General features: G+C 39.1%; 3 protein-coding genes across 3 annotated transcripts; 2 read left to right on the top strand and 1 right to left on the bottom strand.

Annotated features, from left to right (window-relative positions):
• The first annotated feature begins 2,277 nt into the window (after positions 1–2,277).
• Positions 2,278–5,141, top strand: lrrc51 (leucine rich repeat containing 51). The gene is made up of 5 exons (XM_061719224.1): positions 2,278–2,333; positions 2,512–2,581; positions 3,498–3,703; positions 3,903–4,051; positions 4,691–5,141. Exons 2-5 carry the CDS (start codon positions 2,530–2,532, stop codon positions 4,824–4,826), a joined length of 543 nt encoding a protein of 180 aa, XP_061575208.1. The 5' UTR covers positions 2,278–2,333; positions 2,512–2,529; the 3' UTR covers positions 4,827–5,141.
• A 790-nt stretch (positions 5,142–5,931) lies between these two features.
• lamtor1 (late endosomal/lysosomal adaptor, MAPK and MTOR activator 1) lies at positions 5,932–10,727 on the bottom strand. Its single transcript, XM_061719222.1, has 5 exons — positions 10,497–10,727; positions 9,094–9,239; positions 8,907–8,984; positions 8,112–8,235; positions 5,932–7,809 (listed from the first exon to the last, which is right to left on the bottom strand). The coding sequence occupies exons 1-5, from the start codon at positions 10,536–10,538 to the stop codon at positions 7,717–7,719; spliced, it is 483 nt and encodes a 160-aa protein (XP_061575206.1). The 5' UTR covers positions 10,539–10,727; the 3' UTR covers positions 5,932–7,716.
• A 4,525-nt stretch (positions 10,728–15,252) lies between these two features.
• On the top strand, positions 15,253–22,283 carry sfrp2l (secreted frizzled-related protein 2 like). The gene is made up of 3 exons (XM_061719221.1): positions 15,253–15,849; positions 17,817–17,897; positions 18,096–22,283. Exons 1-3 carry the CDS (start codon positions 15,315–15,317, stop codon positions 18,512–18,514), a joined length of 1,035 nt encoding a protein of 344 aa, XP_061575205.1. The 5' UTR covers positions 15,253–15,314; the 3' UTR covers positions 18,515–22,283.
• The last annotated feature ends 976 nt before the right edge of the window (positions 22,284–23,259 follow it).

The raw sequence follows: 23,259 nt of genomic DNA, 5'->3' as shown, positions 1-23,259 counted from the left end.
ATGTAAAATATGCTTTATTGATGAGAAAATATGTTTCTTTATTTTTCTTATTTTTGTGAGGGGGGGTATAGACCCCTTTCCAGCCTACGTCATCACAGGATGCGCGCGCATTGTTGCGGCAGAAGAGCGGCAGAAGTTGCATGAGTTTGAATAGAGCGAGGGAAGATTTGTTTCTTAAGTTGCGTTTTTGGAGTTGCAGTAACGTTATAGAAGAACAACATGCCCACCGGCTGTTGTGTGTACGGGTGTACAAATTGGAATCCTGAGGAACATAATTTTTTGCAATTCCCAGAGGAATAATGATGATATTGTTATTGTGTGTGCTAGTCCCACAAACCTTAGCAAAAGTGTTGTTCCGAAAAAATCTAAGAAATAAGGGTTCTGAATAATAACATCAAGTCTTGACATTTTTTTATTTTCTCATCAGTGATTTGGAGCTGTGACTATGAATTGAATATCAGCCATTAATGATTTACTTGACTATTAAGATTTTGCTAATAAACTACCGGAGTTATTTGTTTTTCCTCACTAATTGTGTAAATGTATTGATTATTTTCTCTTTTAAAGCTACAAACATCCAACTTCCACAGCTGTAAATATGCTGCACAAATATACATATATTCACTATATGTGTTTATAATCAAACTCAGGTATATTATAGATATATTAATCCCCACAAACCCTCAAATAAAAATAATGAATTTACCTAAAAATAATCAACTAAGTTTTAAAAAACAGTATTTTGCATTATATGCCTTTTAATGTTTTTCTTTTTATCGTATTAGTGGGAATAGGTTTCTGTAAATTAATGGTGATAATATGAGATGCAGGATGGACAATAAAGCTCATATAATTTTTCATTTTTATTTTTTTTTAAATAACTATCAACTTCATTCAGCCAGCACAGACAAAGGTACACAGACATGGCTTTCATTCAAAGGCAATGCTTAATGAAACTCAAGAAACAAAGGGGACACGGTAAATTAACAAAAATAATAAGATAGATTAAATAAATGTGAAATAATAAAATAAATTAGAATGTCTAGTGTATAAAATACATTCAGTTGTCATAATTCTTTACAAACTTCAGCTGTGACAGCTGCTGACTGACAGTGTCGCAGCTTCTCCTGAGTAAACACTAGGTTTCTCAACCAAATACAGATGAATATCCGGCCAGTGGACATCGGGCCACTTTGTGATATCTTCCTCCGGGAAGGAAGTTGCTTTCCATCCGCCAAAGTTAGTTTAGTAACGTAATTTACACGATCTTTTTCCGTCAATCGGCTGGTGTAAACTGTCATGAACTCCGTCTTTCTGCCGCAACAATGCGCGCGCAGCTTGCCTACGTCATACTTGTTTACAAACACGGAAAGGGGTCTATATATTGTTTTTGGGCACTACCTTGTTTTCTGATATAACATGAATGTGGGATCAATAAAGTTCTTATTTTTGCCATCTGAGAAAATTAAATATGTTATATTTGGTGCCTAAACTGTTTCCCAAGTATATTAGTGCGTGTGTGAATGGATAAATGAGACGTAAAACGTAAATTTCTTTGTAGAAAGGCGCTTTATGAAAATAAGTCAATTTACTTGTATTACGCGGCATAATGCCGCGTTCCATTTGTCCTCGGAAGTGGGGATTTCCCAGTTCCCAGTTGGATTTTTCAACTGGAACGCCCCTCGAAGTGGGATTTCCCACTGGGAAAGTGGGAGAGTCTTCACCACCCCCGAGTTCACATTCCAAGATGGCTGCCCCGGTTGTAAACAGTAGAAGAGAGCTCTGTAAAAATTCGTATCACTTCAATCTAGTTTTGGTCACACTAAATCAGTCGTATACAAGTATTGTTCGGCATATATATGCTGCTATAGTGTAATTTACATTTTTCATGTGGTATATGCGAACTACAAGCTTGTTTACCTACTTTGTAACTGGAACGCTGATAACTCGGCTGTGACGTCATTCCCAGTTCCTAGTTCCGACTTCCGAGGTAAATGGAACGCAGCAGTCCATTTACTTATCGCAGCAGCGGGCAAGAACACTCGATGGGGCGTCTAACTATGGATACCAGCGCTCGTACTTCTCGTCTATGGACAAGAAGAGCATGTCTCTCAAGTGAAAGCAGCACGCGTGCTCACATAGGATTATTTTTTAATAACTAAGGATCCATGCATGTTTTAAATAGTGATGAACACGGCAAAAAGAAATAAGAACTACAAATCCTACAATGCACTTCCCTGTTTCCAAAGAAACGGATTGTTGTCTCTTTGACAAAACCGAGGAAAGCTGGCCACATAACCCACGTTACAGAAAATATCTGCGTTACCTTGAGGGTAGGTTTGTGATGCAGGTAGCAGTATCTTACTTAACTCAAGAATACATTTAGATTTCGCTCAGAGGAATAAATGTTTGCTGCATAACTTTTGATTGTGACATATTTAAAGTGTTTGCCTTGCCCTTGAAAATGACCAATGTTTGATGATCATGTTTGTCATCCCTATCACTCTTCAGGTTCTCACAGTTGAGACTATGTACAGCGCTCCAGTGGATCTATCCTTCAGAAATATCAACAAGTTGATAGGTGATACTTTATATGATTTTCCTTAACTTACTTTGTATTTATCTTTAGCCTAATGTTTTTTAATGATCATCTATGGACAATTAAGATTTTAGTTCACTGTACATATGCTGAGCATAAAAGTTATGAGTAAATGCTTCACATACCTTTTATTATAAATGCCCTATGTTTAACATTTGACTGAAAACATCCCAAATACATCTTTACACGAATGAACCCCCGAATGCACTTGTATGTCTAGTCAGTCATGTCCCACCCCCCCCCCCCACACACACACACACACACACACACACACACACACACACACACACACACACACACACACACACACACACACACACACACACCTTTTTTCTGAAGATTGATCTTATTAAGCCAACTTTAAATGCTACAGATGAAAAATGTATTGAGATGTTTGAAGAGCTAGGGAAACACTTTTTGAATTCAGAATAGTGTGCCTTAATCCAGTTCTATTATTAGATTTCAACATTTTCAAGGCTTTATCCTGAAATGATACAAAATAATTTATATGAGAATAAATGCATCTAGAATCTGGGGTAGTATGCATTTGGTGACTAATGGTATTTGTTTTAGAGTAATCTCAAAAACCAAAAGGGTTATATACAGCCTAAAGAAATTCCCAGTGCATACATGAGAGTGGACTGAGTATTTGATTTAATTGTCATATAACCATTGGCTCATTATAAATACTCCTGTGTTTGTGTTGTGAATTTATTTAGTAATTGGAAGTTTCACTTAAAACCTGCAATGCACAATCATAAAGAAACGTAAGGACATTTTTTCTTGAAACCCTGAATCCCTTGAAATTCAGTGGAGGTCAAAACATGATCTAAGCTGAGACGAATTTACCAGCTATGACTTAGTATTCACTGTATTTGTTTTCATGTTTTTATTTGAGACGCATGGACAGAGGAGCCTAGCAAAGGTCTGAGGCCTTTAAAGAGAAATGCAGAGAGGAAATACATCAGTTGTTCTCTGCGCCTCAGCAACAACAACATTAGTGACCTGAATGATCTCCAGGCAACTGTTATCCACTTCTTGGCTGAGCCTTCACATCTTGCCTGGCTGGACCTTTCCTTCAACAAAATCACCCATATTGACCAGGTCAGTATCCTCCAGTTTACCTTTTGTGTTTTTCTTACCTCTTTGCTCCGTTTTTGGTCTTATTTATTCTTGTACATTGACTATTTGTAACTCTTTCATGGTTATTTTTCTGTTCATGTGCACCATAGTTTTTGTCATTGCAGGGTTACTTGATTTTACATTGTATGTAACATCTGAAGTTTGTCTACATATATTCCAGATTTTGTGTGAGTTGCGTGGCCTACGTGTGTTGTATCTCCATGGAAACAAGATATTTGCTCTGTCAGAGGTTAATAGGCTTGGACGGCTGCCACACCTTCACTCCATCACCCTGCATGGAAATCCCATAGAAAGCAACAAAAAATATAGGTTGGATATTTCTTATGTAAAATTAAACAAATGAATCAATACACTTATTAGCACACACACATAAGCTAAGCTTAAGTATTTTAGGCACAATGTTTTTGTACTTTAACAATTGTATTATGTTTCTTTTTCATGAATACTGAAAACTCATGCACAAACTACAAATCCATAGCTGTGTATACGGCAGAAACAAGTACAGTCAGCATATCATACTGTTGTACTCCAGAAATGCAGTGTGAGAGATGACTCTTCTCGAGACATGAGCACTTGGAAGGCATGCACATGCTGCATGCATAACATTGCAGCAGGTGCTCACATGCAGATCAAATTTATATGCCAGTCTGCACAGCAACAGCAGACTCACACAAACACACATTGCAGTACCTACTGTTCTCACCTCCAGCTCAGTTTGCAGATAGAGGGCCTGCCGGTTAAGGCTGTATTCCAATGTACAGATTTAAGAGTAAATCCAGTTCTTTTACAGTTCTTTTATGTCACACACATTGCATTAGTAACATAAGATCTACTTCTGTCCCTTGAGTTTGCATGGCAAGAGTGTTCTTAGGCATTCAGTGCTGCTTTCATTTGATTTTGATATATCTTCATGAAATCTGTTCGTTAACTAGGTTTTTCTCTGTACAGGAATCGGGTGATTTCTGCTCTGCCTTCGTTAAAATCCATGGATTTCAGTGCTGTAACACAGCAGGAGCGTGTCATGGCAAAGATCTGGCATCAAGGCAACACCTGCAGCAGAAACAGCAAGGCGAGCCTGCAGTGACTGCAAGCTCTGCTGTCTTAGTTTGCTGAAATCACACAACCCTCGATCAGAAAATGCTGGGATCGTAAATGCAAGTATAAAAACAACAAAACAATTCTTACATTTTATTTGACAGTTATTATTATGAATTTAAGATGTTTCATGTTTGTTATTGTCCATTACATTGTATTTGTAAATATACATCATTATTATTATCATTGTACTTTTCAGGTATGCAATGCAACATATTTCAGAAAAGTTTGGGATGGTGAAAGCTTTTTGCACTATGTAATGTTGCCCTGATACCAAATCATCATTATGTGAAATAACAGTTAGCTTGGAAAAACATTATTTTTATTATAAGTTTAACTTTTTTTCCTACTGCTAAACTGTCTCCAAACTAAATTTTTCTGGAATGTGTTGCAGGCCTGAAATTCATTCTGATTCTCTTCATCTCTGATTCACTCATCCTGGACTCCATTTTTACTGTTTAAAAACAACATTTTTGGAACTGGTACTTTTTTTCCCCTCATTATTTGAAGTAAAATCAACATTGTTATTGTTTAACAACTTGATTTTATAGTTTAAATGTTTTGAGCCGCTTTATTGTTCCCTCCACCTGAACCAGGAAGTGTTGTATTTTTTTTTATAACCTTAACTGCTATCATTTTACATTAAGTGAAAACAGTGTCTGCTGTACAAGAAAGGTGGGAAAAAATGAACTTAAGGACTGCAACATTTGTTGAGGCTGTTTTCCCTGTTACTGATTTGCTTCAGCAGAGACAAATGAGTCCATCTTTGCTGTAATTTAAAAAATCAGACTTGGTCATTGTTACGAGGATCAACAGACTTTCAAAATTCAAACATCTTTAATGCACTGAATCTTAACGCATTTAGTTTGGCCATAAACTTGTAGCACTGTAGCTAAGTGAAAACAGACTTTTTACAACTGGAAAATAAATAAAGTCAAAAATGATCATGTATCTTAACTAATGGTTTTTGTTTAGTGTCTGGTGTCTTGTGAGAAAAATGCTGAAAAGCCTTTGTTGTCCTTGACTCTCTGCAACATCAAGTAAACTACTTCTCAAATTGGGGATGTTGGTACTAATGTTATGACACAGCAGCACTTTGTTGAAAGTTTTTAATGAACTGATTAAACAAACAAAAGAAAAACAAAAATCTTAAATCTTTTTGGTACTAGCCTAAAATATTACAAACATACAGTATTTCAGGTAGTATTACACATTTGAGAAACAAACAAAACATCAAAATAAAGATGCCAAACACAAAAAAAAGCTCAAATCAGTTGCGAGGTTTAAATCATCACAGACTTGCAGAGCATCCCTTTAGCGACTCGAGAGCAGCTCACAGTGCTCTCGCCAAAGAGCAAAACACATTATAGAACAAAATAAATAATCACAAAGGTCTGAGATCATTTAATCTGCTGCGGTACATAGATTAACACTCCCTCACACTGCTACAATAGTTAGTTTATGATTAATATGAACAACTGCATATTTTCACAATCTGCAGCAAAACGCTTTGTGTAAAAGCTGACGAATGCAGGCCGTAAAAGTGTTGTGTCTCATAAAAATTCCTCACAAGATCTTTGCCAAGCCTTTCTTGACAAACAGAAGAAAGTCATACAATCCATGTGTTTTCAGTCAATCAGAAAAGTCTGTACAAAGGCATGAATACGTAATGTCTAACCCTGCATCCTCCAAACACCCACCCTCTTCATCTCCGAATACCTCCGCTGCTATGAAATGTCACGTTCTGGCCAGCTCATCATCAGTGCAAGAAAACCTGCACACTGCTGTAAACTCAAGCCGTTTTCCCCAAGACAGCTCAATCATTACTTGCTGGCAGTGACATCAGTAGGACCCCCCAGCTAGAGCCCTCTTGCTTGTGTTTACATCCTTATCCACACACCGGTCACTCATGATGTGGCCTCAGTATGAAAAACAGATATTGTGGTGGGCAAAAATTACCAAAACTTCTCTTTTTGCTGCCAGTTTGTAAATATAACCAGCCTGATATTTATTCCAGCCAGGTTGGTGTACTAGTTCAGGGATCTTGGCGTAGAGTGACACCAGATTCCCCCTGGCCTATATAAGGTCACTGTACTTCAACCATTTAAAATTACAAAGACATCTTAATATTTCTGGATCAGATTTTTACTTTTTTGTTTGGAAAAAAGAAATAATTGGGTGATGTCCCCCCAGAACAAAAGTAAAAAAAAAAAAAAAGATTTACAAATATGAAGACATATTGGAAGGTGAATTATGTTAACATCGGTTAACAGATGAATTAAAATCAACCATTTGTATTTATAATACTTTGAAATTGTAAATTATCTCAAGCCACAAAACTCCTCAGTTCTCTTTTACAAAGTTGTAAATCGTATCCCTCTGTCAAGTGATAGAACTGTATGTTCTACTGTTCTCTGACTTTTTATAACACCAAGGTGTGAAGCTCGATTTGCTTCTTTGTAGAGGCTAGGGAATCAAACGTGAAAAAAATATAAGGCCATGAAAATATTTGTAAAAAATTAGAGAGCTCATCATGAAGAAGGAAGAATGTTTTTTTTTTTTTTTTTTTTTTAAACCACATCTGGGAGGCATTGTTCAAGTATTACATTACACCCATCTACAGTAAACCACCATCCACTGCACATTTGACAAGTGATAAATTGTTGCTAACCGCTCATGGATTTAACCAAGGGTGAGCCAGAGGGTGAAATCCTTAATGGTCTATGTTTTTGTATCAGTTGTAGGCATAGCTAAGAAATTTTTTTAATAAATCAAACCAATTAAACCAAAATGTTTTAATAAAAAGGCGGGCTGGAGGATAAGGAGTGACACAGAGAGAGTGGGATGGGAGGAACAATATGCAGGCCAGAGTTGGAGAATCAGGGAATGGCAAACTGAACCACCAGATCCTCTTTAGCATCCACTTTGATTTGAGAGATTGCACTGTAAGCATAAGCTGCTATCTTGGACACCTGGAGAGGAAGGACAGAACAGATTTAGTAGGTTATCCGAAGTGAGTAACACGCCATTTCAACAACTAACAAGAATATTCAGCTGGGTATTTTTTTATTCAGTGGTCAATAACAACATTATATCACTTTGAGATCTATTTTAAGATTTAACTGTCACACAGCCACACATTACACATTGCTTCCAAAAGGGTTTCCTTATAGTATTGATGGTACCTTTTAAGGAAAACATTCACATAAAAAGAGTCAATGTGGTGCAGGAAATACATGCGAGTATGTTGTTGAATGTGTCAACATATGACTACCTGCTGAACATCCGAGTATGGCACCAGGTCACTTGCAAGCACTTGGTGGGGCTGGCTGGTGAGGGAGGGGAGCGTGAGGGCTTTCTTTTGTGGCAGGCTGGTGCTCAACACAGCCAGCTTTGTACTGAAAAAAAATGATAGAAACATTTATTTTTTATTTTTAATACTTGTTAAAATTAGGTGTATAAAAAAAAAAGTCTAAAGCAAATCTGTACATCTCAAGCCAGCTTGCTTGCTTTCTTGCTGTGTTTTGAGAAAAACAGTTATATCTGCACCTGTATTTTAGCCTAAAAATATCTCCTCTGTGGGGTAGGAAATCATTTAGTTCCATCTAAAAGTTGCTGGATCTGTATTTTAATCTCAACATAGCTCCAAGGTTTGGCAGAAAATGTTCAAAGTTCATCTAGATGTCACTGGATCTGAGATTAAAATTCCAAAGCAAACACCAACTACACTGCAATTTTGTGGTTGAGTCACCTCCCTTACATCCCCAAGCTGTTGAGAAGGTCTGGAAACTTCTTGTCACAACTTGAACACATTTTTTTTATTCACTCTTGTTTATACAGACTGCATGATTCCCACCAACCCAGTACCTCTGAATATACAGCTGGCTCAATCAGCAATATTGTTCTGATCATCTGAATCATTTCCCGCAATTATTGAATTAAAAAAAGAATCTACTTCAACTGCACACGGCGCAATTTTAAATTCAACTCCTTGACAATTTCAACATTCATTAATAACATGACTGTAACATCAAACTCATCCATGTCACATAAGTCCTGCTCAACATACCTGTATTGTCTAGCTTTGTCCATATATTCATGCTGCTCCATGACAACAGAGTCGGCTGCTGAGACATCAATGATGTTCCTGAAAGACAGAAGATAATGGCCTTTTCACAACACATAAGTTGATGCTTTATTGTCAGGAAGCAGGCAGTAATTTTACAGACTTTGATGGTTGCATAAAACACCCTTACTGTGCAGTCTTTGTCAGGATGGATGTAAGGAGGGCCTGTTCATCTGTGCGTGCTGAAGGGACACCTGTAGTGATCCAGTCAGTCCCATTTGGAGGTTTGCTGACAGGGTTTGGATGGGGGATCAGTGGCTTAACCTCTTCAGGGTCCTAGAACAAGATCAGAAGATAATTGAAAAACAACTTCATGTCAAATTGATCATCTACTGTTTAGAATAATTTAAAAAAAACTTCAACATGGAACATGAGACTGGAAGATGGCACAATTATGCATTAGAAACAGTCTCCCAACTGAATGAAACAAAGAAAAGCACTATTTAAAAAAAATTAAATCAAATAAAAACTGCTAAAATGCAGAAAACAAAAGATTGAAGAGTCTGCCGAGGAACCAATGGATTTTCCTAATCACACAACCCTTATCACACACTTAACACATATCTGACATACACACAAGACAATATGTAGCTTCACAATCCCTTCAGAGACTAAACACTTAATCAACTTCAAAGTGAAAATGAAGACTAGTTACCTCTGTTACCTTAACAGAACTACAGGACTGGTGATAGTTACAGTTTTACCTGTGTTAATGTTGAATCCCAATTATTTAAAAAAAAAAGTAACTTATTTTGGAAATAGTTCTGTTTATTGCAATAACTTACAGTTTATATTCCACTGGTATTTCATTGTAAGCAGAAACTTGACTGTAAAATACACGAAAGTAAAAAAAATTAGGTAAATTGACTTTTTAAACAAACTATTTACCACAGACTCTTCAACCCTATGATTTCAAATCATAACTTTACAAACAGGTCAGCTGCTATATTTTCCGAGTAATATGTGTTGGGGAGGTAAGACAGAGAGATAAAAGTTATATTAACTTTCGTCTTCTTACTACCATCAAGATAAAATGGTCAACATGGAGATATTCCCTATGAGTGCAGAACACATTTGTTTCCCTAAAGTAAAAATAGCTGGGGATATTCTGAATCACGTGAAAATACACACATTGAGATTGTATCCGGAAAATCAGTCTCTTCGTTTGCTGGTAATCAGTCACAATTGATCATTGATCAAACAACTTAATAATCACTGCAGCGCTTTCTAGGTCGTCCGGTAGAGTTTCAGTGAAAAAAAGGGGGAAAGAAATATAACAAATCTCCTGCTATAAGTTTAAATAACAGGCAATAGTTAACACACACTTCTTGAAAGCATCCTTATTAGGCTTTATGTGTGTAAAGTTGTTCTCCGCTGTGACTTTCACCGGTGCTAAACCAGGCCTGTTAAGGCTTCAAGCTAAAGGCTGATTTATGGTTCCGCGTTACACCGACGCAGAGCCTACGGCGTAGGGCACGCGTACCCTACGCCGTAGGCTCTGCGTCTGCGTTGTAGCCAGCTGGCTGCTTTTACCTGGCTGGTGTTGTCGCTCTCGCTGCTGTAGCAGCAACCCATGGCGGCCGAGGCTCTCTGTCACTAACAAGCTGCGCTGCTCTGCCCCACAGGCATACAACTCTTGTCCGGGGCCGGTTTTACTTCAGCCGCATCAAAAAGTAGGAAGCCACTATCCAAAGCAGCTTTTCAAACGGGCTATCACATGACAGCAGCTGTGCTGCAACAACAACACGGTCGACACTTCCGGTGCCGACGACGGCCCTCGTCACGTGACGGGGGACATTTCAAACGTCAGCAGGAACAGAAGTGTAAACAGTAAACTGTACGACCAAAAAGTAGACATCACCTGGATGTAAAGACGAAAATAGGTGAGAGTCTCCAATTGGAAATGGGCTGCAGTGATTAATTTTCATTTCAAGTGGCACTTTAGTTCAACAGAACTGAAGCAAAGTGACATAAAGCAGACAGTGATGAAGCAAGGCCAAAAAGTCACTGCTGACCCAACTGCCTCCCTGAACCCCCCACATCTGGAACATCTGAACCCCCCACATCTGGAACTGCCTCCCTGAACACGTCGACCCCAGTCTGTGGACACTTTTAAAAAGGGGCTGAATTTGAAAACTTTTCTGTTCAGGAAGTCTTTCCCTGGTCTTTTATAGATGTTTCTATTGTATCCGTGCTTTTATGCTTTTACTTCTTTTTTTTTATGTGTCTTGATTTTATTCCTTTTTGTTTATTTTGTTTGCTGGTATCTGTAGCACTTTGAGTTTATATTATGAAAAGTTCTTTACAAACAGTGCTTTACAAATGAAATGTATTATTATTATTAGATGAAGAGCATCGCAGAGGTTTATGTTCACTTTCAGTAAAAGTTTTGAGTTTTCTCCGGCTGCTCTGGTTTCCTCCCATTATTAACCTTTACTTTCCTAATAAAGAATAAATAAAAGGAGTTAAAATTGAGAGTTGTTTTTCATCAATCTTTCCATCATACTGTGATTCTTGATTTGTGGGAAAGTGATATGTACAAATTATCTGCTCTATTGTGGCTATTTTTTTGAAATTATTCCTCTAAATACTGGTCATGTAGGCCTACATGGAGAAATCATGTTCAACATTATTTATTACATTTAAAACCAGGAGGTAAAGTGGTGAACTATCATCCTTGATGCAACTTAAAACTTAAGGTAAGAGGGCTTCAGTTTGATAGTTTATTTTAAAATGTTAGGTTAAGAAAAATCAATCAACTGGCTGTCATGATATTCTGAACGACTAGGTTTGTTTCCATCAATATTTTTTTCTTTTTCCCTTATTGCATAAGGACATTCCAAGATGATAATGGACATTATTATTGGGCTCAAATTGTGAAAGATTGATTCAGTGAGCAAAAATATGTCCTTTTCTCACATGGATTATCTGCCACATTATCCAGACCTTAATCTCACCAATAATCTTTGGGATGTGCTTGATGTGCTCAGACTACCTGTTCAAGACTGAGGTGAAAAAAAATTGAGCTCTGGATAGAAATAAATGTTGTCACATTGTATGAATATATGAAAACCACGGCACAGTGAAAACACATTATCAAATCAATCAACCTTTCAACAAAATATTCATCTTTGGTTTTTTATTTTTCTTTATTTAATTTTATTTAATCCTAGGCAGTGTAGAGAGGAAGAGGCACAGAAGTGTTGCCTAAATTCAGTCAGCCTGAGAGATGATAATGATGATAAGTAAAACCATTCCTTGGAGTGCTGAATGAAACCCCAAATTCGCTCCATTGTTTAAGGATTTAAGATTTCTGGAAAAGAAAGACTCAGAGTTGTATAAAGTAACCAAGCAGGCAGGCATTTTTGATTTTATGCTCAATTTGACTTTACCACAATTCACACTTAAATATTTTATATTTTGTAATACAGCATTTGTATAACAGATTTTTACACATTACCAGTACTTTATATGGTGCAAGTTTAAGACAAAAAAAAGGAACACAATTTAATTGACTTGTTAAATATGAACAATTATTTTACAGTAAAATAATACCTTGGTTTGAGAGTGCAATTTTTTATGCAACAATCTACAATTATATATTAAATTCATAATTTATTTTACCAGGTGCCCCTCTCGAACTGAGGTGGATCAAATGAACTAAGGTTGAGGGTTAAGAGACAACTCTATTAACCTCCCTGATCAATGTATTTCACTCTTTTCTGTTAGATTGTGGATAACAAAAAAAAAAAACTGCACGTACATCATGAAGTTAAAGCAGTTACTTATTTGAAAAGAAAGGCCCAAACTACAAGAGTATAAGAAAAAAACAAACAAGATGAGGCATGCTGGTAGTGCAGATGGCAGTCTCAGAAGATTAAAGGGTCTCTGACACCCACTGGCTGAATATAATGATGGAGTGACACACACTACTTTACACGCAATTAACACATTTCACCTTAAACTATGGTTACAGTATTAAATGCAATACATTTCCTGAGGAAGCCAGGGATTTTGAAACGCAGCAGTAAATGCTTCTGTATACATTTCAAAACTGATTTCTTTGGGGGTTTTCTTTTTGTTTGTTTGTTTTTTATTCTACACAGCAATAAAGTTCCTAAATTGGAAGGATCTCTATAAAGTTTTATATGCTTTTTATGTGGAAATAAAATGGGCCTAATTTAAAAGAGAAATGTATCACTACTTTCAAACAGACATACACAGGGACTTTGATTTAATTATATTTATTTAAAGAATTTTAAGTTAGAGTTGGAGAGCAGGTTTAACCCTTGTTTATTTTACATTTTCTGCAAAAATATGTATTCAGAAGGTTCCACCCTTTGATTTCGAGATGCACAAAAACAGTCAAGGGATGAAAAGAAACTCATACTGCTAAAATGCCAACTGTGCATGACTGTATCAGTTTAGGCAAAGGCAAGGCAAATTAATTTTATAAAGAACATTTCACATGATGAGCATAGACTCAATGTGCTCAAATACATAAAAAAAAAAAAAAAAAATTACAGGTTTACAATGTCAGAAACAGACAAAAGTATGTCAAGAGAAAAACAACAATAACAACCATAATTCCATTTTAACAAAAGTTCGATCACCCAGCCAACCATGTAGAGTTTACTCAAACGCTTGTGCAAAAAGGTACGTTTTTAGTCTGCTTTTGAAAGAGGGCACTGTTGGAGCAGACCTTAGTTCCTGCGGCAAGGAATTCCAGGGAGTGGGACCGTAGTGGCTGAAAGCACCATGAGCAGATCTAGTGTTAATTCTAGGTATGATGAGATGACTCTTATTTGATGATCTAAGGGATCTGTCCGGTATGTATTCAGCATGTCAACCATGTAGGAGGGAGCTAAGCCATTCATAGATTTAAAGACAATAAGAAGTACTTTAAAATCTACTCTTTGTTTAACAGGGAGCCAGTGAAGAGAGGATAAAACAGGAGTGATGTGTTCATACCTCTTGGTTTTTGTTAGAATTCTGGCTGCAGCATTTTGAATAAACTGGAGTTTATGTAACACTTGCTTTGTTAGTCCTGCAAAAAGTGCATTGCAATAATCTAATCTACTGGAGATAAAAGCATGAACCAACTTTTCAGAGTCTGATTATAACAGAAAACATCTTACTTTAGATATATTTCTAAGATGAATGTTCCAGGTGAGGGAAAGCAGGCACAACCTAAGGGGCTATGGCATTTTTGAGCAGAAATGGCCAAGAACAAAAAAAATATTTCAAGGTGTATCAGTGTCGAAGGGGTGAAACTATGGAACCGCCTGGATGAGGAACTAAAAAAAAGTACCGGTAGCTCAATTTACAAATTTAAAAAAAATTATAAATCTAAAATAATAGATAAGTATAGAACACTGATATAAATTATCTTCATATTAAACTGTCTAAATTATGAAACTTTCCTCCTGCAGCTGTCCTCAATCGTGAGTGACCACATTTATTTTATTTTCTTCTTTGTTCATTTTCTTTGTTTTGTTCGTTCGTTTCGTTTTCTTCTTATTAGTATCTTTTTTCCCTTTCTGTAGTCTGCCTTTTGTTGAAAAGGATAGGCAAAATAAGCCATAAGGCTTCAGCCTATACCTTTTTGGTCAAAAAAAAAAGGAAATGTGTACATATATATACGGAAGAGTATTAGGGCCACTTAAAAAAAATAAAAAGAATTCTGAGAAAAAAGTCAGAATTCTGGGCCACTTAAAAAAAAATAAAAAGAATTCTGAGACAAAAGTCAGAATTCTGAGAAAAAAGTCAGAATTCTGACTTTAATCTCAGAATTCTGAGAAAAAAGTCAGAATTCTGACTTTAATCTCAGAATTCTGAGGAAAAAAGGCAGAATTCTGACTTTTTTCTCAGAATTCTGACTTTTTTCTCAGAATTCTTTTTATTTTTTTTAAGTGGCCCTAATACTCTTCCGTATATATATGTATATATATATATATATATATATATATATATATATATATATATATATATATATATATATATATATATATATTTATACCTGTGTGTATACATATACAGTGTATATGCAAACATCTTAAAATGTAAATGACCAAAACAAAATAAAGACATATGTGTTTCTGGAAGTTAAGATCAGCATCTAACAGTTTAAATGCTTTTATGTCGTGTCTACTGACACCAGAGCTCTGTGATTGTGGATTGAGACAGCAGTTTGATGAGGTGGGATGTTTTTGGGAGGTGCCTGCCTGCTGGCCTCGATCCCCTGTTTCCTTCCCACACCTCCTTTTATTTTATTTGTTTACACCTTCAGGCAGGTCAAGTCCAGGCAGTGAAGCGACAGCTTTTTGAGAAGCTCACAGAGAACTAAAAACCATGTCTGCTCGTCTGCTCTGCTTTGTTGTGCTGCTGGGAGTCTCTCACGCCTCCGAGCCCGCGGCTCCCCTGATCCAGCTGGGGCCGCCGTCTCTGGGCTTCAGCTCCCCGGTGCGCTCCGCCTGTAAGCCCATCCCCAGCAGCCTGTCCCTGTGCCAGGGCATCGGCTACCGGCGCATGTGGATCCCCAACCTGCTCGGCCACGACTCCCTGAAGGAGGCGCAGCAGCAGTCGGCCGCCTGGCTGCCCCTCGTCTCCAAGCTGTGTCACGGCGACACCCAGAAGTTCCTGTGCTCCCTGTTCGCCCCGGTGTGCCTGCAGCCGGAGCTCAGCGCGCCCGTCAGCCCCTGCAGGAGCCTGTGCGAGGCCGTGCGGGACGGCTGCGTGCCCGTCATGAGCGCCTTCGGCTTCCCCTGGCCCCAGATGTTCAACTGCACGCGGTTCCCCCGCGGGACCGGCCTCTGTATCCCGGCAACCGGGCAGCGCGAGGGGGGCACCGGGGAGGAGGAGGTCCGGGGCGAGGAGGCGCCGCAAGGTCCGAGCATATCTCATTATACTCTATAGGCTGATTTATGGTTCCGCGTTACACCGACGCAGAGCCTACGGCGTAGGCTCTGCGTCGGTGTAACGCGGACCCATAAATCAGGCTTATTACTCTCTAGGGCAGGGGTCGGCAACCCGCGGCTCTAGAGCCGCATGTGGCTCTTTAGCGCCGCCCTAGTCGCTCCTGGAGCTTTTTCAAAAATGTTTAACCTTTTTTTTCCATTTTTTTCATTTTTTTTTCTTTTTTTTCCCTTTTTTCTTTGTTTATTCTTTTTTTTATTCTTTTTTCCTTTTTTTTCTTCCTTTTTCTTTTCCTTTTTAATCTCGACATTTCAACTTTTTTCTCGACATTTCAACTTTTTTCTCGAAATTTTGACTTTTTTCTCGAAATTTTGATTTTTTTTTTCGACTTTTTTCTCGAGATTGTACTTCAACATTCATCTTGACATTTTGACTTTTTTTCTCGAAATTTTGACTTTTTCCTCGACATTTTGACTTTTTTCTCGACATTTCGACTTTTTTCTCGAAATTTTGACTTTTTCCTCGACATTTTGACTTTTTTCTCGACATTTCCACTTTTTTCTCGAGATTGTACTTCAACATTCATCTCGACATTTTGACTTTTTTCTCGAAATTTTGACTTTTTTCTCGACATTTCGACTTTTTCCTCGACATTTCGACTTTTTTCTCGACATGTTGCCTTTCGCCATTTGCCTGCATTATAAGACTTATACGAGACTTTTCATTTTTTGCGGCTCCAGACATATTTGTTTTTTGTGTTTTTGGTCCAATATGGCTCTTTCAACATTTTGGGTTGCCGACCCCTGCTCTAGGGGCAGGAGCAGAACATACTCCAAACTCAGTGATGGAATTACCTTCAGCTAATTGGATTTATTTAAACTTTTGTTATCCTAATCTGTCACTCATGTATTCTACTACTAAAAGGACTTAATTTTAGTTTAGTCTAGTTTATTTATTTTTTGTTTAGTTTAGTTTATTTCGGTCATGACATCACAAAAAAAAGAATAAAAATAAGACAAACATCAAAATAGCTTTTACAAAATTAAAAATAAAATTAAAATGACAACAAGGAAACAAATACACTGTTCAAGGAAAACATTACAAAAAAGTTTCTACTATACAACTAACATCTAGACCGAAAAAGGTGTAGGCTGAAGCAAAGCTTATTCATTGCCTACCCTCAAAAATATTGTTTAAAGTAATGAAATAAAAGCAAGAAGTAAGAGATAAGACTGCCAGTAAAATAAATTACCTCCATGGGGATAACAAAGATTCCTCGAAAAATAAGAAAGAAAAAAAAAAGGTGCAGTTTACATGTTTTCTTCATCCTTGAATAATCAAATCAAATTACCAATTAAATTAATACACAAATCAACATAGTAAGCATTATCACTCATTACTTTGGTATAGAGAAATCATCCTTCTTTTCAATGTTTTTATAAATAAGGTTAAGGTTCTACTTGATTTCAAATCCCTCTCCAACTTATTCCATTTCATTTCATTCCATTGCACCTTTATTCAAAGTTTAAAGCCCTTACACTACTTTATTTATTGTTTTCTAGAAAATGTTTATCGTTAAAGGTGAAGTTTCTAATCTTTCTGGTGTTCATGACTTAGAAAGGCACAGCTATATGACAAATAAAACACACACACACACACACACACACACACACACACACACAAATCTGTATTGTTATTTTCATTTGCATGTTTCTTTAAGTATTGATTTTCATGTTTTACTCATTTAATTATCTGTTCTGGTCTGATTTTGTACCTCCCCTGTGGCAAAGTAAGCAAAGTTGTATTTTCTTCCATTTCAAATGGCTTCACTCCATGCTTTGATCCTGGTGTGTATGCTAAGACTGGCAGACAAGTTTGGTTTGTTTCTATCACCACTGCAGACAGCTGTAATCAAACCATCTCTTTTCCACCCCCCAGGTACTGTTATCTGTGATGCCTGTAGTCTGGCTGCTGAAGGAGAGACAGACATCCAAGAAAACTTCTGTCACAGTCCTTATGGTGAGAGCTTGTGGTTTCCCAACCTAATTTTATTAGTGTACTACAAGGCAACATAAGAATAATAATTTTATTTTAAAACAGCAAAAAAAAGCACTATTCTTGTATAAGCCTGACACAAAGCTCAGTTGAGGTACATAGGTTGTTTTACACCTAACCTCAAGCGACACCTATAGAAGTTTGCTCATTTCTTTGTTGCAGCTCTAAAGATGCGTCTGAGCAGCGTGTCGACAGTGGGAAGTGACCGTCAGCTGGTGCCCCTGGCCCGTAGTCGCATCCTGCGGTGGGCAGGGGGAGGCGCAGAGAAGGTAGAAGAGATTGGAGGTGCAATGGCCCATGGTGCTTTATGGCTTCAAGAGGGTGGCAGCTGTACTTGTCCTGGCTTGGACTCGGTAGAGACACACAAAGACCCTGCGTTAGAGGAGGAGCAGATGGATAAGAAAGCGGCTAAAGCAGTAGGGAAGGCGGGGGATGTAGCCCATGGTGGTTGGCTCCTGGCCCTGGCCCAGGCTGAGGAGGGACGGCTGGTGCTGACTCGTCTGGTGAGGTGGACCAGAGGGGACAAAGAGCTCAAGAGGTTCATCAGAGCTCTTCTTAAACAGCCCTGTTCAGAGGTTTGAACGGCAACCCACCCCCCACTACAGGCCTCCGCATGGATGCGGCTTCATGCAATTTGTAACTGTGCTGCTAAAAGTAACACTTGTGTAGTGTATGCAAAACCTAGTCGTGTTACCAGAGATCCAGCGGGTAATGCATTTAAAACACAGTTTATTAACAAACAACCAATAGTTCCCCACTTACAGTATAAATCACCAATAAGAGGTGCAAAAACAACAGAACAAATCATACAATCCTCCCACAAATTGTTACAAAATGTGTTATTACATCATGTTGAATAAAAAAAAATGTACATATCATTTTACCAAAAATTTCGAAAAATAATTTTTGTTTTTCAGAGAATGATTAATTCTTTATTAAAGAACAAACTCGCAAAGCTAGTAGTGTTTGTGTTTGCAACCTCCAGACACATGGACAAAGAGGGTGAAGCAACTTCACATCCAGTAAGGTTATGACTGGGCTAATTCTTACAAACAAGAAACAAAATTCTACTCATTAATGAAATGATTCTGTAAACTAAAGAATTGAATGGTGCTGGTACCAGTTACCTTAGACTGATACGTAAACCAAGTTATGTAAATACGTCACAAACTCAAATGTTTTGTAGAGTCACTTTCAGCTTTGATCACTGCGTGCATTTTGATCATGTGGTCACATGAAATAGGTCCATGACATCAGTGAATTAAAAACAAATGTACTGATGGATAAATGTGCTTGTTCTGAGTATTCAGGTAATCATCTGACCACCTGACCTCAGATTATAACTGTTCACAGGCTTGCTGTCATAGCCATGATAGGTGCATCAATTCACCCACTGGTCTTCTTACCTTGACCCTGGAAAAGGGTTCATGTTGTCATTTTGTGATCGCTCCAATGGTCCAATCTTTTTGGGAGTTTTTTGTTTTACCATTCTTTTTTGTTTTCATTCAGTTCACTGATAAAATGTGTTTTTAAGGCTACAAATCTAATTAAAGCTGCAAGCAGCGATGAACGGGCCCTCGCACTCACGTCCACCGCCCCCCATAAGCATATCAGAATGACACCACCCACGACTCTCTATGTCAAACCATTCAAAAGTTATAGCAGAAAAAAGGAACAACCAATCAGAAGAAGGGGCGGGGCTAATTCAGGCCAATGAAGGTCAAGGACTCAAAACCGAGTCCCATGACACCACCCACGACTCTTTATGTGAAACCATTCAAAAGTTATGGCAGAGAAAAGTATTCTAGGGGGCGCTGTTGAGCCGTTAGGCCACGCCCATTAATGCAAACCATTAAATATCAAATTTATCACCAGGCCTGGCTTGCATGCAAAATTTGGTGACTTTTGGAGAACTATCAAATATGGACCAATCAGATGAAGGCAGGGATTAAAGCAAAAAAAAATCCCAGGACGGAAAGTTTTCAGACCCCCCCCCCCTTGCGATTGAAAACGTAAATTTATAATCCATTCCTGAGAGTTCATATTTTGATCCAGTGGCAATATCCGTGCTAGTAGATACTTTTTATGTAATAATGACAGGGGGTTCTAAACGAGGCACTGCACTACAGACTCGCTACATAACTTTGAACAAAGCATCTGAAATTAAAATGCAGATATACAAACTCACAGCGCGTCACATTCGTAATGCAACGTAGGCTTGTAGCTCCGCAGTGTTTACATTGCGGCACACCGACATGCAACGAGGTCTAGCGCTGAGTTATGGTTCTGCGTTACACCAACGCAGACCCGGCGTAGGGTACGCGGCAGTACGCACCGTACGGCGCGCGTCGCCGCGTAACCTACGCTGAGGCCTACGGCGTCGATTTAACGCGGAACCATAATTCAGGCTTCACAGCGCGACTCCACTGTCCGCCGGCGCGCGCCCGGCTCCTCGCCACGCCGACTCCGCGCTCATATATTTAATACATTTATGAAGCGGAAGCCCATATATTTATAAAGCCCCACCTGGCCGAGCCCTAACACTGAGGCCATGGTAGATTTAGGTTACACACGGACACGCGGCACTGTTGACTTTTTTTCCCTGCCGGCTCTGCTCACTGCCGCAACGTGTTGCCTCCAGTCATTTCAATGAGAAGCACACCGCACCGCAAAACACTGCATTCAGCGCCGCACAGAAGCTTTTGATTTCTGAATGGATAGATACGTCGCTTATTTTTTGAATATTATGTTTTTCTTTTCTGGCCTGGTCCGTTGTTTGGGGAATTTTTTTTTTTTTTCCCCCGTTCCGCGGAATTTTTTTGCTGAGACCAAAATCCGCGGAAGATTCTGATGCCTGTGCTTTACATGCAGAATAAAATAACAATCAAAAACACGTCGACGCAAACCACATGCGTAGGCACGGTGTCGTTTTGACGCAGAACCATAACTCAGCCTAGGCTGAGTTATTAGGTGTCAGGTTACGTGCATCTAAAACCAGAGGAGAACTTTACTGTGTGTGCACAGCCAACAGCTGATTGACTGCAGTGGGCGCCGTTCGACAAGTCACCGCGGCGCTACAGACACCCCGGTGTTCATATTTTTTGTCGGATTTGCGCTGATCTCATAAAAAAATATCCCAAAAAAATCCCCAGGACGGAAATCCGTACCAGGTACGGAGAACTTTAATCCCTGTGAAGGGGACGAGCGCTTTTTTGCGTCTAGCGTCGCCACGGTAACACTTTTGAAAGAGAAAAGTAATGTGCGTCGTCGCAGGACAGAGACGAAAATTTTGATGTAAAAAAAAAATTTCGGCATACAGCCGGTCTCGAACTCCGGACCTCCGGGACCATAGACCGTAATGCTCTGGTTGAGCTAAGACTCATCTATTACTTTTTCTTTGACTTACTGCATTAGGAGAGACCAACATAGCATTATAATGTCTGGAACTTTTTTTCCTAATTTTTTAAATGTTTGTAAGGTATAAATATTAGTAAAACACTACTATTTTATTTATTACTCTTTCTGTAACCATTCACCGTGGTTCTAACCGGGCTGAGCACGGGACTATTTCTGACGTCACCACATTACAACAGCTGATCGGTCGGGAAGCGGGGCCGTCATCACCCTACTCGCCACTGATTGGTCGGGGGGCGGGGCCGTCATCACCCTACTCGCCAGTGATTGGACGGGGGGCGGGGCCGGCAGAAGTTTGAATCAGGAAGCGGGAGTCAAACCATTAAAAAGTTATAGCAGAAAAAAGGGACAACCAATCAGAAGAAGGGGCGGGGCTAATTAAGGTCAACGAAGCTTAAGGACTCATTACAGAGTCCCATGACACCACCCACAACCTCCTATGTCAATCCATTCAAAAGTTATGGCAGATAAAAGTATTCTAGGGGGCGCTGTTGAGCCGTTAGGCCACGCCCATTAATGCAAACCATGAAATATCAAATTTATCGCCAAGTCTGGCTTGCATGCAAAATTTGGTGACTTTTGGAGAACTATCAAATATGGACCAATCACATGAAGGGGGGGCGCGCCTTTTGGCGTCTAGCGTCGCCACGGTAACACTTTTGAAAGAGAAAAGTAATGCGTGTAGTCGCAGGAGGTAGACGCACATTTTGATGTATAACACACCTGGGTGCACGTTACGGTTCGGGCTGAATTAACTGCCGAAGGAATGGCATAAATTTCGCCAAAATGACACAATTTATTCAAAATGGCCGACATCCTGTTCGTTTTCGGCCATGGCTCCAAGAGACTTTTCTTTAAGTTGTGCCATGATACAGGTGTGTAGCGATTTTCGTGCATGTACGTCAAACCGTATTGTGGGGCTTGAGGCACAAAGTTTTCTGGGGGGCGCTGTTGAGCCATTTTGCCACGCCCATTAATGCAAACCATGAAATATCAAATTTATCGCCAGGCCTGGCTTGCATGCCAAATTTGGTGCCTTTTGGGGAACTATCAAATATGGACCAATCAGATGAAGGGGGGGTGCGCTTGTTGGCTTCTAGCGTCGCCACGGTAACACTTTGGAAAGAGAAAAGTAATGCGTGTAGTCGCAGGATGGAGACGCACATTTTGATGTATAACACATCTGGGTTCACAATACGGTTCGGGCTGAATTAACTCTCGAAGGAATGGCATATATTGCTCCAAAATTACGCAATTAATTCAGAATGTTCAAAATGGCCGACTTCCTGTTCGATTTCGGCCATGGCGCCAAGAGACTTTTCTTTTAGTTGCGACATGATACAGGAGTGTACCAATTTTCGTTCATGTACGTCAAACCGTATTATGGGGCTTGAGGCGCAAAGTTTTTTCTGTCTGAACCAACCAGATGAAGGGTGGGCGCGCTTTTTGGCGTCTAGCGTCGCCACGGTAACGCTTTTGAAAGAGAAAAGTAATGCGTGTAGTCGCAGGATGGAGACGCACATTTTGATGTATAACACACTTGGGGGCACGTTACGGTTCGGGCTGAATTAACTTTCGAAGGAATGGCATAAATTTCGCCAAAATGACACGATGAATTCAAAATGGCCGACATCCTGTTCGGTTTCGGGCATGACGCCAAGAGACTTTTCTTTCAGTTGTGCCATGATACAGGTGTGTAGCGATTTTCGTGCATGTACGTCAAACCGTATCATGGGGCTTGAGGCACAAAGTTTTCAAGGGGGCGCTGTTGAGCCATTTTGCCACGCCCATTAATGGAAACCATTAAATATCAAATTTTTCGCAAGGCCTGACTAGGGTGCAAAATTTGGTGACTTTTTGGGCATGTTAAGGGGGGCAAAAAGGCCTTCACTTTGTCAGGAAAATAATAATA

Source organism: Cololabis saira, chromosome 4 (genome assembly GCF_033807715.1).
Source record: "Cololabis saira isolate AMF1-May2022 chromosome 4, fColSai1.1, whole genome shotgun sequence".
Taxonomy (NCBI): Eukaryota; Metazoa; Chordata; class Actinopteri; order Beloniformes; family Belonidae; genus Cololabis; species Cololabis saira.
This window is presented reverse-complemented; position numbering and strand designations above follow the sequence as displayed.